A 12,755-nucleotide genomic window follows, 5' to 3' on the forward strand; every position below is an offset into this window, starting at 1 on the left:
ATACAATAAGAAAAATCTGAGTCATGTTCTTAGCTCTGCCATGTATTAGCTTAGCTTTTTTTAGAGAAGGATTATTAATTTCTCTCTGCTTTTTAACAAGCAAAATAAGTACAATTATACCTATAAGATAATGATATTCAGCAATTGCTAGTCTTGAAGTGAGGATTAAATCAGCAGGCTTTTGGAAAAGCATTGAGAACACCTAAGGAGTTCAATGAGTTTTGGCAGGCATTGCCATTGCTAAACCACTGCAAACATTTGTGTCTGAGATTGTATCCTTATCTATGCAATGAAGTAGAATGTACCACACAGGTTATTCTAAGTATTAAAAAGAATCATGTGTGCAAAGCACTTGGTACCAAGAAATACACAGGAAAAACACTGCAAAATAATTTGTCATTGACTATTATGAAGTTCTTGGGTTTAGTCATTAAGTATTATGAATTATTTCACAAGAGCTTTTTATACTTACATTTCCATATCTATTGCACTGCTATTCTTTCCATCAACTCTCCCCACTAGTCTGCTACCTGGGGTTCCCAGATCTGGCTTCGTCTATTCACTGAACCTTGATCAGTTCTTGCAGGACACACAGTGGCAATTAGAAGAGTAATGCTCCAGATTCACCCTTCCTCAAGTTCCTTATCACACTTGCACTAATTTTCTCAGTTATGTGTTATAGTTTTCCTTTTCCTAAGAATAAAGATTGTTAACTATACAATGATGGCTGTTGCATCCATCTTCTGCCTCCCTTATGGGCTTAATTGCCACAATCTGTGCAATCTGTTACTTATGTTTAGTCTCATCATCTGAAAATTCACAGTGTACTCAGGTGGGCTCCTGCTTGTGTGTCTGTAAGTTTCTCATGCAGAAGCTTCTGGAAGAATCAACATTCAGGAGGCATTTGAGTCATCTGTAGAAACACAGAATGTTTTCCTTAAAAAGAACAAATAACTTATAAATAAGGATAAACACTCATCAAATCTCAGTGCACAATAGAATCTAGGCTTTTAATTTTATTACAATACAGAAGTTTAATAATTTCAAAGTTTTACCCACTCACCCCCAGGTACTATAATACATTTTCACAGGAAGTACATGGAGAAGAGAAATGTGACAGAGTTTGTTCTACTGGGACTTACACAAAACCCAAAGATGCAGAAAATTATATTTGCTGTATTTTTGCTCATCTACATCATCTCTGTGTTAGCAAATTTGTTCACCGTGATTACCATCATTTCCAGCCCACTGTTGGGCTCCCCCATGTACTTTTTTCTGGCCTATCTCTCCTTTATTGATGCCTGCTATGCCTCTGTCAGTATGCCTAAATTCATCGTGGATTCACTGCATGAAAAGAAGACCATCCTGTTCAGTGGATGCATGGCCCAAGTCTTTGGAGAACATTTCTTCTCAGGTGCAGAGGTCATTCTGCTTACGGTGATGGCCTATGACCGTTATGTGGCTATCTGCAAGCCCTTGCACTATGCAACCATCATGAACTGGAGAGTGTGTGCCCTGCTAGTGGCAGTGTCCTGGATGGGAGGTTTTCTCCATGCAACCATCCAGATCCTCTTCATCTTCCGACTACCCTTCTGTGGTCCTAATGTCATTGATCACTTTATGTGTGATCTGAGCCCTTTGCTAAACCTGGCCTGCACTGACACCCGCATTCTGGGGTTTATTGTTGTTGCCAACAGTGGATTCATCTGCCTGTTAATCTTCCTCCTCTTGCTGGTCTCCTATGTGGTCATCCTGTGCTCCCTGAGGACACAGAGCCTAGAGGGTAGGCGCAAAGCCCTGTCCACATGTGTCTCCCACATCACAGTGATCCTTTTATTCTTTTTTCCCACCTTATTTGTATACCTAAGACCTGCAGTTACTTTACCTATTGATAAGGCAGTTGCTGTTTTCTACGCTATGATAGCTCCTATGTTAAATCCTTTGATCTACACCTTGAGAAATGCCCAGATGAAAAGCACCATTAGGAAATTATTTACTAGGAAATGTGCCTGAAGACCAACATTGATGTAATTGAGGAAAGGACCCTTTGAATGATCTTAGCAAGTAGTACTTAAGCTATTAAAAAAATCATTCAAAAATTCTTTTGATCAATCTCATGAAATTTAAAAAATTATGTTTTTTTGTATGTGAATTTGCATCATGAATCCCAGTATTATCCATAAATGTAAAAACACCAATAATTAAAATGAAAAACAAACAAGGAAAAAATCTTCTGCTTTCAAGGAAGAAAAAAAAATTGATTCAGAGAAAGAAAAATAACTACTTCAGGACAACTCTGAATCTTTGCAAACCTTTACCAAATTAGGGCTTGATTTTGCTATCTTCATTCATTTCATTTATCAGGAAAATGACAGAAAAAAAAGTTATTAGAACACATCTAGCAATGATCCTGCAATCAAAACATGACTTACCAGATTATACTGTTAATTTCTATGTTACAAGAACAAGTAATTATATTAAATAGACCATATTATTGTACTAATTATCATTTATGGGGAAATACAGTACTGAATGTGCTCACAGTTGAATTTCCATAACTAAATATCCAATGGTTTTTATAAAAATTTCTCATAAGTATACATATCACAATTGATGGTAATATGTTTTGAGGAATATTATGGTAACTAAGGACCTTATGGCTACAAAACTGAAACAATATTAACCTTTAATAGGCAAGTGATGCAGATTCAACCAAATTTCCTTATAGGCTTCAGAAAGGCTGTGTATACTCAGGTGGCTGTACTCTGATAACCCATGATAAAGAGGGGTGAGTCAAATAAAAGAATGCTTGAGGTCAGACAGGAACTCCTAGTTGAATAATGCACAGGAGACTACATTAAGTACTTGCCTGCTAGCAAACAATAGTTTCTCCATTGTAGTGAATGAAGAATGAATGTTAAAGTAACATAAATAATTAAAATAAAGTATAGAGTAAAAAAAATGAGTCCTGAAGACTACAGATTGTTTTTCACTGTCATCTGATTCAGACTGACCTCTGAGGGAAACCACAGGGTTTTTTTTTTTAACCCTATGTAAACCAAGGAATGAGAAAGAATTGAGAACTGAGTTTCTGAGCATATGAGTAAATGTTATATCATGATATTCTCTCAGCAAGATTTCATTATCCTCTGCATAGGGGCTATTTATGATTTTTCTGTTACATGGTGGCCACATTCACTAGTAAAAACTATTTTGTAAAACGTATACATCTGTCTATACAAAAGCAATTTCAGGATAATTTTTGTAATTTATCAATGTTTCTTTCACTCTTTAATAAACCCAAATATTTGATTCCCAAAATATTAATGTTTTGGGTGACTTCTGAGGTGAACAAACACACCTAGGTTCTTCTTTCATGGTGTTTAAGTGACAGACACCAGAGGTTTGAGTGGAAAACACTGATGAGTGTTATACAAACATGTTAAGATGGACAGGATACTAAGAGGACAAGTTGGATGGACAATAAACAAACACCTGGAGAGAGGGTGCTGACAGAAAAGGATTCCCAGAAAGAAAGACATAAAAATGGCCCTCATGGGACAAAATTGGGCAAGAAGAGTGAAGAGGCAAGATGTTGGATCAAAGCATTCCTATGACAGGTAAGTTAAAAACAAAACATGAAGGAAACCTAAATCATGCAGCATGACTGTGGTTATTAATTTATATTGTTATTCAACAAGCTAAACACTAAGATAGTGTAAAGGTAAATTGCAATCCTGAGAATGGGAAGACAGAAACAAGCAAGATCAAAAAAGGTCTCAAAATCGTATTAAAACTTAATGGCAAAAACCATGGGCAAAACATAGGAAGTATTTTTAAGATGGTGAGTGATACAATTATATTTTAGTTGATAATAACTTGGTTTCCAGTAAGATAAAGAATAAAGAAATATGAAGGGCAGGAGGGAAGCAGAAGCCTAATATAATGATCTGAGGGTAAAAGGCTGAGATTGAACTCTGATCCTCCTGGTGAACAGACAGAGTGGTGGACACTGGAATCATGCCCAAATCCCTCCACCAGGCCACTGGGCACAAGTCCAGGTACTGTGACTGCGTTGCTAAGAATTCACAGCCCTAACCATCTTTGGACACAAACACCAAAGAAAATAGAAAATTCTATCCAGGGATTATTCCCACTATTTTATGATTCTCAAGTGGAAAAATGAAAGACTATCACAAGACTGTAAAAAGGTTGTATCCCTTTGTCCCCTGCAGAACAAATTATGTACTACAATTATGACAGTGGTCCATTTCATGCTTTGAATACAGCCTTTGCTGTTCTAAAACAGACATGTTTTTTCTCTTCTCCCTCTTTTCCTCCCTAATCTCTTCTCCATAATCCCTCCTCCTAATTTCAGAGGAAAATGGGATTCCTTTTGTACAACTCTTTAAAATCTCTCTTTTGCTCCTGATGGAGAGAATGACAGATGCTGGGACAGGAGTCCTCTGTGTTTCTTTTTTTGCTAGAAAAGCAATGAAACTTCTTTTATCTTTTTTTTTTTCTCAAAATCTTGTCTTCCTTATTGGATGGTCATCAGGGATGAGACCAAGCTTTAGACCACAAAATGAACACTCCAGAGCTGCCAAGGCCCCAGGCTAAATCTGACTTTACTGGGGACCACACACTTTTCTCCTTCTCTCATCAGACTTATTCAGTCCCTGCTTTCAAATGACAAATTCAAAGGAATCCCACAACAGGATCATTATCACAAACTGAAATAGAGAAATAGTTCCCCATATATTTAGAAGTTATAGAGAATCAATTGATGAGGAAGGTTAGAAAGAGGAGTCAAGGGTGAGATCCAGGTTCTGACTTTCAACACTAGAGGGGTGAGGGAACTGAAGATGGAATGGAGAGAACTTTGCAAATGAAAAGGGCCTCTCCATCTGCAGCAGAGTTGCCTGCAACTACAGCAGGGGGGCTCCCAGCCTGTCTAAGGAATGCTCCAGAGTAGCCTGAAGAAACCACAAAGGTCTCCCCTAAGGAAGGTTCCCTGCAAGACAAGGCTGACTCTGTTTGGGACTGACTCATAACCCCTCTTCCCCTTCTTGACTCCTAGACCTATAACTAGGCTCAAGTCCCAACAGGGACCTAAAAGAGCCACAATGTGTGACCCATGAAAAGGTGAAATATGCTCCAAAGGCTTGATGATTTTTCTAATTTATGCAGACAGAAATGCAGGAATAGATGTGTGAATATATGCAAAGACTATGCAAGAATGATGAAATAGACATAAATCAGGTCAAATTTACTGATACAGACTTCATTAATCAGATGCTTTCTTTAGCATTGCAGCTCGGGGAGTTGAAAGGGACTCTGGTTATTCAACTGCAACAACAAGGACCAAATGAGACTCTCAGTGAGTAAATTAGAATGTTTTAGGAGTTAATGGCTAAAAGGAATTCAAAGGCATAGAGAAACCAGATACAGTGTGATTTGTCATTTAAGATCTACTATCCCACCCTAGGAGAGTCCAGAAGACGTAACTTTCATCATAACTATGAGTAGTAAGTGAGTGGGAGGAGCCCTGACATCCTTGAGGACTTCTGTGATTGCTCTTTCCTGTTAGATGGAACCCCTCAGTGGAAACTATGATCCCCAGCATGAAAACTCTAACTGCAAAGTCAATAACTGAATCCAGGGATAGCAGGGGTCAAGTGGCAGCACTTGATATCCAAAGTTTTAGTCCTGTGGTTGCCGCAGTGTGAGGGAGATACAGAAGGGCTCAGGAAGCCAGGGCAAGATGGCAAGATGGTGAGTAAGGAGGTGGGGGTAGGGAACAGGGCCAGGAAAAAGGAGCATAGAGAAGCGGGCTCTGCTTGATGAAAGTGCTCCTGGACACAGCAGAGATTCCAATCAGATAGACAAGTCTGTATTCCTGCCCCTAAGCCAGGGATCCAGTACAAAAACTAAAACAGATGTGTGGACAGAGGGGACTCCAACCATTAATACTGAAGAAAATGTGGACAGGGGAGGATACAGGAGAGGAGGAAATTCCAGAAACCATAAAAAGGACAAGACAAAACTACCCCAACACATTCCTGGCTTCTCTTTGGAGCAATGCTCTGTGTCACTTTTGCAATAAACCTGCTGCTCTGTGTCTTGCTCTGCAATTCTTTGCTGAACAGAGTCAATGAACCCAACATCCCTGGATGGTAACAATTGAACAGCAGAGTTAAAGAAGAAGCCAACTGGCCTGAAGAGACCTATGACCTTGGCTGGTCGATTTCAGGCTTCCTATTATTGAAATACTATAGAAATCCTAATGAGTTCTTACTTTGATATAGTGAAGAAGAAAAGGTCAAGTGAATGAAATAAAAACTGAATTCTCAAATCAGAAATTCAAGCTTCCTCAATCAACATCCAGACTTGAGCCATTCTGCAGATCCAGAAACCCTGAAATTAAAGAGAAGCTGGATATGCTTGAGGTAGGAGCCAGGAGCACTGCCTCAAATTAATGTTGATCTGTCTTCAAGATACCCCAAAGCCTTTTTCAGGTTATCTGTGCATTAGAAGAAGAGAAATAATCAGGCATAGCTGTGACTACTGAACCTATGGAGCAAAGAATATTGTGATGGAAAAGGCTAAGCAGAAGCTGGTAAATCTCTCTATCCAGGTGTGATTCTCACCACATTCAACTGAACTACTTGTCCTGTGCAAAGACAGATGGTTATGGAAAAATTATAGTGAACTTCCATTAGCTTGATCAGATGGACACTCCAATTTCAGATTCTGTACCAAATGTGGTTTCATTGTTTGAGCAAATTAAAACATCCCCCTGGTGTTTCATATGTAGCTAATAATCTGGCAAAGCCTTCTCCATACCTTTCAATAAAGGACCATCAAAAGCAATTTGGTTTCATCCAAAAAAAGCCAGTAATGCACATTTTTTCTCTTATAAAAAGAAGTGATGTTTTAGCCCTAATTCATAATTCTCTCTCCCAAACCCAAGCAACCCCTCATAGAGAGAGAAACTCAATAAGTTTCAAGAAAACACAGAAAAAATCATTTAACACTCCAATGGAGATGAAAAGAAATTAAAAATCAAAAAGATCCTCTAGCTCAAGATGTACTGTTTAATTAATCAGAGGGCATCAATAGCAAAAATAGATCAAAAAGAAGAGAAAATTAATATGATTGAAGACTGTTCTTTGAGAATACACAGTCTGAGTAATAAAAAGAATATAAGAATAAAAAGAAATGAACCAAGACTTATATGGACTTTAAGGTAGAATTAAATGTTAAAATAGTTGAGTTCTGGGGTCTCAAGAGGGACTTGAAAATGCCAAATTGTGGAAAACCTCTTCAAATGGATCAGAAAAGAATATTTTCCAAACCTAAGTAAATGTGGATATCCAGGTACAAAAAGAGCAGAGTTGCCAGTCAGGTTTAACTCTACTATCCACTATGAAAATTAGTGTGGAGTTTCCTCAAAAAACTGAAAAAGAATTGCCATGTAATCCAGTTATGCTACTCCTGAGTATATATCAGTGTCTATCAATAGATGAATAGTTTTTAAAATATAGAGAATTCAGCATAAATAAGAATGAAATTCTGTCATTTGCAACAACAGGGTGAAGGTCATTATGTTAAGGGAAGTAAACCTGGCACATAAAGACGGGACTGCATGACCTCAGCCACACTGGAAACTAAAAAGGTTGATCTCATAGAAATTAAAAGTATGGTGATTAGCCGTGACTGGAAAGAGCAGGAGGTAGATGATGGGGAAATACTGATCTATGGGTAGTGAGCTGCAGTTATGAATAAGAAGCTCAGGGTGCTGTGGCACACTGGTGTGACCATATACAATGTCATTTCTAAAGAAATGATAAATGTTTGAGGAGATAAACATGATTAGTGTAATTTAAACATTGTGCAATGTGTACATGTATCAAGTGGAACCTCATTAATATGTACAGCTTTTTATATTTTTAAACCATAGTTTAAAAAGAATTAATCTTCATCCTAAAGCAAGAATGAAATTATGGCATTTACCAGTAAATAGATGGTGCTGGAGAATATCATGCTAAATGAAAATAAGCCAATCCCTAAGAACCAATGGCAGAATGTTTTCTCTGATATGCAGTTGCTATTCACAATGGGGGAGAGGTCTAGGGAAGAATAGAGTTACTTTAGAGAAGTGAAGGAAGGGAAGGAGGTATGGGGGTAAAAAGGATAGTGGAATGAAACAGACATTATTACCTTATATACATATATGACTGAATGACCAGTGTGATTCTACCATCTACAATCAGAAAAAAAGATGAATTATACTCCACTTATGTATGATATATTAAAGTGCATTAATGTATTCTACTGTCATTTGTAACTAATTAGGAGAAATAAAAATATTTTTTAAAATAATAATTAATACCAGTAAAATGTGCTGTACCTTGAATAGAAATTTCTAGGAAGAAGACATGCCAGTGGACAACAGATAAACTAAAAGGTGCTTGATGTCAATATAAACATCAAGAAAAATGCAAATCAAATCACACCAAGATATCAACTTAATCTGATAGGATTGGAATTATAAAAATCAAACAAACAAAAATAAAAAGATAATAAATGTTGTGAAGGGTGTGAGAAAAAGGAAATGTTTTCCCACTGTTTTTGTTAATATAAATTAGTTTAGCCTTTACAGAAAAGAGTATGGAGTTTCCTAAAATAGTTTCAAAAACAAAAATATCAGCCTTTATAAAGAAGAAAATCATTATTTGCATTTTTGATGATTTACCTTCTAACTTCAGTGAGATGAAATCTCATCACAGTTTTGATTTGCCTTTCTGATTACTAGGGATGTTGAACATTTTTTAATATATTTGTTGGCCATTTGTATTTCTTCTTTTGTGTCATGTGTTTTTCTTTTCACCATTTATTTATTGGGTTATTTGGCATTTTGTTGTTGTTTGTTGGTTTTTTTGGGGGGGGGCTCTTTGCTATTTTATTTTGTTGTTTTTGTTGTTTGATGTCAAGCTTTTAAGTATTCTGAATTCTGTTGGAAGAAGAGCTTACAAAAATCTTCTCCCACTCTGTAGGCTCTCTTTTCATGCTAGTGTTTCTTTTGATGTGCAGAAGAGTTTTAATTTCATGCCATGCCATTTCATTTATTGATTTGGGGTTTTTATTTCTTGAGCTTTAGAAGTCTTGTTTAAGGAAGTGGATGCCTGTACCAATATCTTTGAGTGCAGAGCCTGTCTTCTAGAACTTGAAAGGTATCTTGTATAATTTTTAGGTGTGTTTGATCCACAGTGAGAAAAGGTATCTTCCTTCATTTTCTGTAGGACTGCAAATTAGTATAACCTCTTTGGAAAGCGGTATAGAGCTTCCTTAAACCACCAGGAACGGAACCACAAATTCACCCATCCATCTCACTCCTTGGTGTTTATTCAAAAGAAGTAGAGTCAGCATACTATAATGATACAGGCACATGTTTATAGGACCACAACCCATAACAGCCAAGCTATAGAACAAGCTCAGGTGCCTGTCAATAGAAGGGTGGATTAAAAAAAATGAATACACGTAATAGGCAGTATACAGGAAAACTGGGGACTGAAATGGAACAAGTTATACTCCATGCTTCTATAATTATGTCAAAATGAGTCTTGATGTTATATATAAATATGAAGCATTAATAAAAAGGAAAAAGAAGAAAATCCTGTCATTTGTATCATTTTGGATCAACCCAGAAAACATTAATGTTAAGAAAATAAGCCAGGCACAAAATGGCAAACACAACATGACATCACTTACAGGATAAGTCTAAAATAGTCTAACTCAGAGTTATAGAGTGGGACTGTGGTTGTCATGAGCTGGGGAATGAAGAGGAAGAAAACGTCAATCAATGGGTATGATGTTTCGGTTTTACAATATTAATAAGTTCTAGAGAGTTATACACCATTGAGCTTATACTGATCAATATTGTCCAGGATGCTTAAAATACTTCTCAAAGGGCGGATTATGTGCTGCATGTCATCATCATCATCATCATCATCATCATCATCATTATACTAATAATAAACAAGAAGTTAGATGGACACATTTGAAGATGGTCAGATAGGTGACCAAATAATTTCATGGCATAGATTACATGTTATATATATGTACTACGTTTTGTATGTTAATTATTCAAATGAATGTTTTTTTTTAATAAGGAACAGACATCCTAATATGACTAAGTGGCAAATAAGTAACAATGAAGTTTTGTCCAATTGACAAAATGTGGAATGACTTGAACTCTCTCACTGTATTTTAAATGTCTCTCCAAATCTGTAATGCTGCCAATCATTCCATGCTGTGACCCAGAGAACGCTATTATATAGACCTTTCTTTGGTTTCTGGCTACTTCCCAAACACTGAAAATCAGGAAAAGCAGCACATGCAGTGAAAAATAGCTGTCATTTAAAATATCTGTCATTAATATGCCTTCACTTCTTTAGTTCTCAAGCTATTCACAGTGGGTTTTCAGAAAGGATTTAATACTGATAAGAAAGAAGCCCCCTTTGTGACACATTTTCAGGGAAACTACATCACTGGTACTCACACTGGATTAATGCTGCAATCCTATTTACATGGTGTTCATCTTTCCTAACAACCCAACTTCAGGAAAAAAAAAAGAAATTACATTCAAACTTTAGGGAATACAAGTCTCCATTCAGAGGCTGGTAAATTTCAAATATATCTTTCCAGAATACCTGCTTCCAAGATAATATATTTCTATCAAAAGATATAATTAATCCCTGGGAGAGAAAGCACAGCTATAAGGTAGGTCCCTAAATTCTTCTGAAAACCTCTTAAAATTTTCTGGTCTTGTAAGATGGCAATATTTTTTGTTGTAGTTTATTCATCCAGAGCAAGATTCATCAGGATTGACCCATCTGAATTCTTTTTCTCCCAACCTCCTGCCTTCTGTCCTGCAGAACCAGAGCAAGAATGATTTCATTTCTCCAAAACATACCAAGTGAATCCATTCCAAATCCAAATCACAGATTTCCTATTAAAATATTTTAGGCTTTAAGTTAAACAGAATGATTTAGACTTTAAAGGAAACATCCTTAATGACATTCGATTTGATGTTGGGTTACTTGAATATTTTCATTGGAAGTTTGTTGTCACTTCATATTAAAATTCTTATTTCAAGAGGAGGTCTTTTTGAAGATGAAATTTATTCTGAACACTCAAAGCATAATTAAAATCATCTAAAAGCACTAAGGTAAGATTTTCAATAGTGTGGATGTTTATTAATTTTTTTAATTTTTCATATGGAGAGATCATTATTTTTCAACATTTATAAAATGCAGTCATAGAGTGTCATTTGTTGAGTGTCATTTGTTATAGGATAATTGATCCTCATCCCCCTTTTTCAAAAGATGGTGGTGGGCGAATATCATTGAGCAAATTTAACATTAGACAATTTTAGGCACATAGTGATGAAGCGTTATATAAAACTCAGCCCTCTAACAACAAGAAAATGTAGTTTGCCATGAGACACCTCATTTAATAACCAAGACTCTGCAGATAAAAACAAAATTTAAGTACACCTTTCACACACTCAAGATTTGGATATAAAAATTAAATGACACAAATCATCAGCTGTTGAGCCCTAGTACAAACAAGAAGTCTTTCTGGGGTCAACTGCTGTGGGTAAAACACATGTTTTCTTTAAAAGCAGTAATCCAGAATATTCTTCTTTAGCTGACAGGAGATTTGAAAATGTCTCCATATTTTTACTCAAACTGTCAGTTTAGCTTTGCTGAGTGCATACACAGTTATAAAAATAAATGAAAGCCCTATATGTGTCCCTAGATCTGTGATGAATGTGCTCATGTAACAATCAATTCTCATAAAACCTATGAGGTGACATTCTCACTCTCACTTTGTAGATGATAATGCAGATGGGTGCAGGGCCAGGAAATGTATCCAGGTAAAAGAAGTTGCAACCAGAAGAATTAGGATTTAAATCTGGTCTTAATGACGCTCAAATCAGTACACTTAACTTCATGAAGATTGTGTACAACATTTTCCAGCTGACTGTGGGGTTCATATTTTATAATGGTGTTAGAGAAGGCAGAACGGGGTGTGAGGGACAGGCCAAGTGAAAGGAGTCCTTCTGACAATGAAGAAACACTCATTTTTTTAACATTTTGGAGTTCAAATGAAAAATTATGTATCTTTGTGTCTGCTGATAAAATTGCTTTGCATAAACTCTCTCTCTCTGAAGTAGTTCAACATAATTTATATAACATAGTATGGAATTTATAGGTCAAGAGGAAGAGGAGAACAATATATGTTAAAGAACTGAAGGATAAAAAAATGAATAAAAGTTGGACTAACTTGAAGCCAGACAAAGAGGTGCATTCCTATAATTCCACCTACTAGGAGGCTGATGCAGGAGAATCACAATTTTAATGACAGCCTGAGCAACATCATAAAACCCCATCTTTAAAAAATATCTAATGGTCTATTTATTCTCTTCTTGACTCTGCTACTTATTAGATAATTTTTTCTAGAAAAATATTCAAAACTTCTCTGTGCATATATAAATAAGAGTAAAGATGGATAAAAAGTTAACAACACTAGCCATTCATTTTGTTGTGAGAACTAGATCAGTACATGTAGACTTAGAACCCATGTAGAGTTCAGTTACTATCAGTAAACATGATCAAGATTATTGTGAGCCATCTGCAAGCCTTACACTATAGTTTCTGAGATGATTTCGTTAGCAGTAAGAAGGA

General features: G+C 36.3%; 1 protein-coding gene across 1 annotated transcript; it reads left to right on the forward strand.

Annotated features, from left to right (window-relative positions):
- Window positions 1–1,098: 1,098 nt before the first annotated feature.
- On the forward strand, window positions 1,099–2,013 carry LOC144254224 (olfactory receptor 4C46-like). The gene has a single exon (XM_077797236.1). The coding sequence runs from the start codon at window positions 1,099–1,101 to the stop codon at window positions 2,011–2,013; it is 915 nt and encodes a 304-aa protein (XP_077653362.1).
- Window positions 2,014–12,755: the final 10,742 nt, after the last annotated feature.

This window comes from Urocitellus parryii, chromosome 4 (assembly GCF_045843805.1).
Source record: "Urocitellus parryii isolate mUroPar1 chromosome 4, mUroPar1.hap1, whole genome shotgun sequence".
Classification (NCBI taxonomy): domain Eukaryota; kingdom Metazoa; phylum Chordata; class Mammalia; order Rodentia; family Sciuridae; genus Urocitellus; species Urocitellus parryii.

Coding starts and splice junctions, on each gene's coding strand:
- LOC144254224 (XM_077797236.1), top strand. CDS start 1,099: ATGGAGAAGAGAAATGTGACAGAGTTTGTTCTACTGGGACTTACACAA.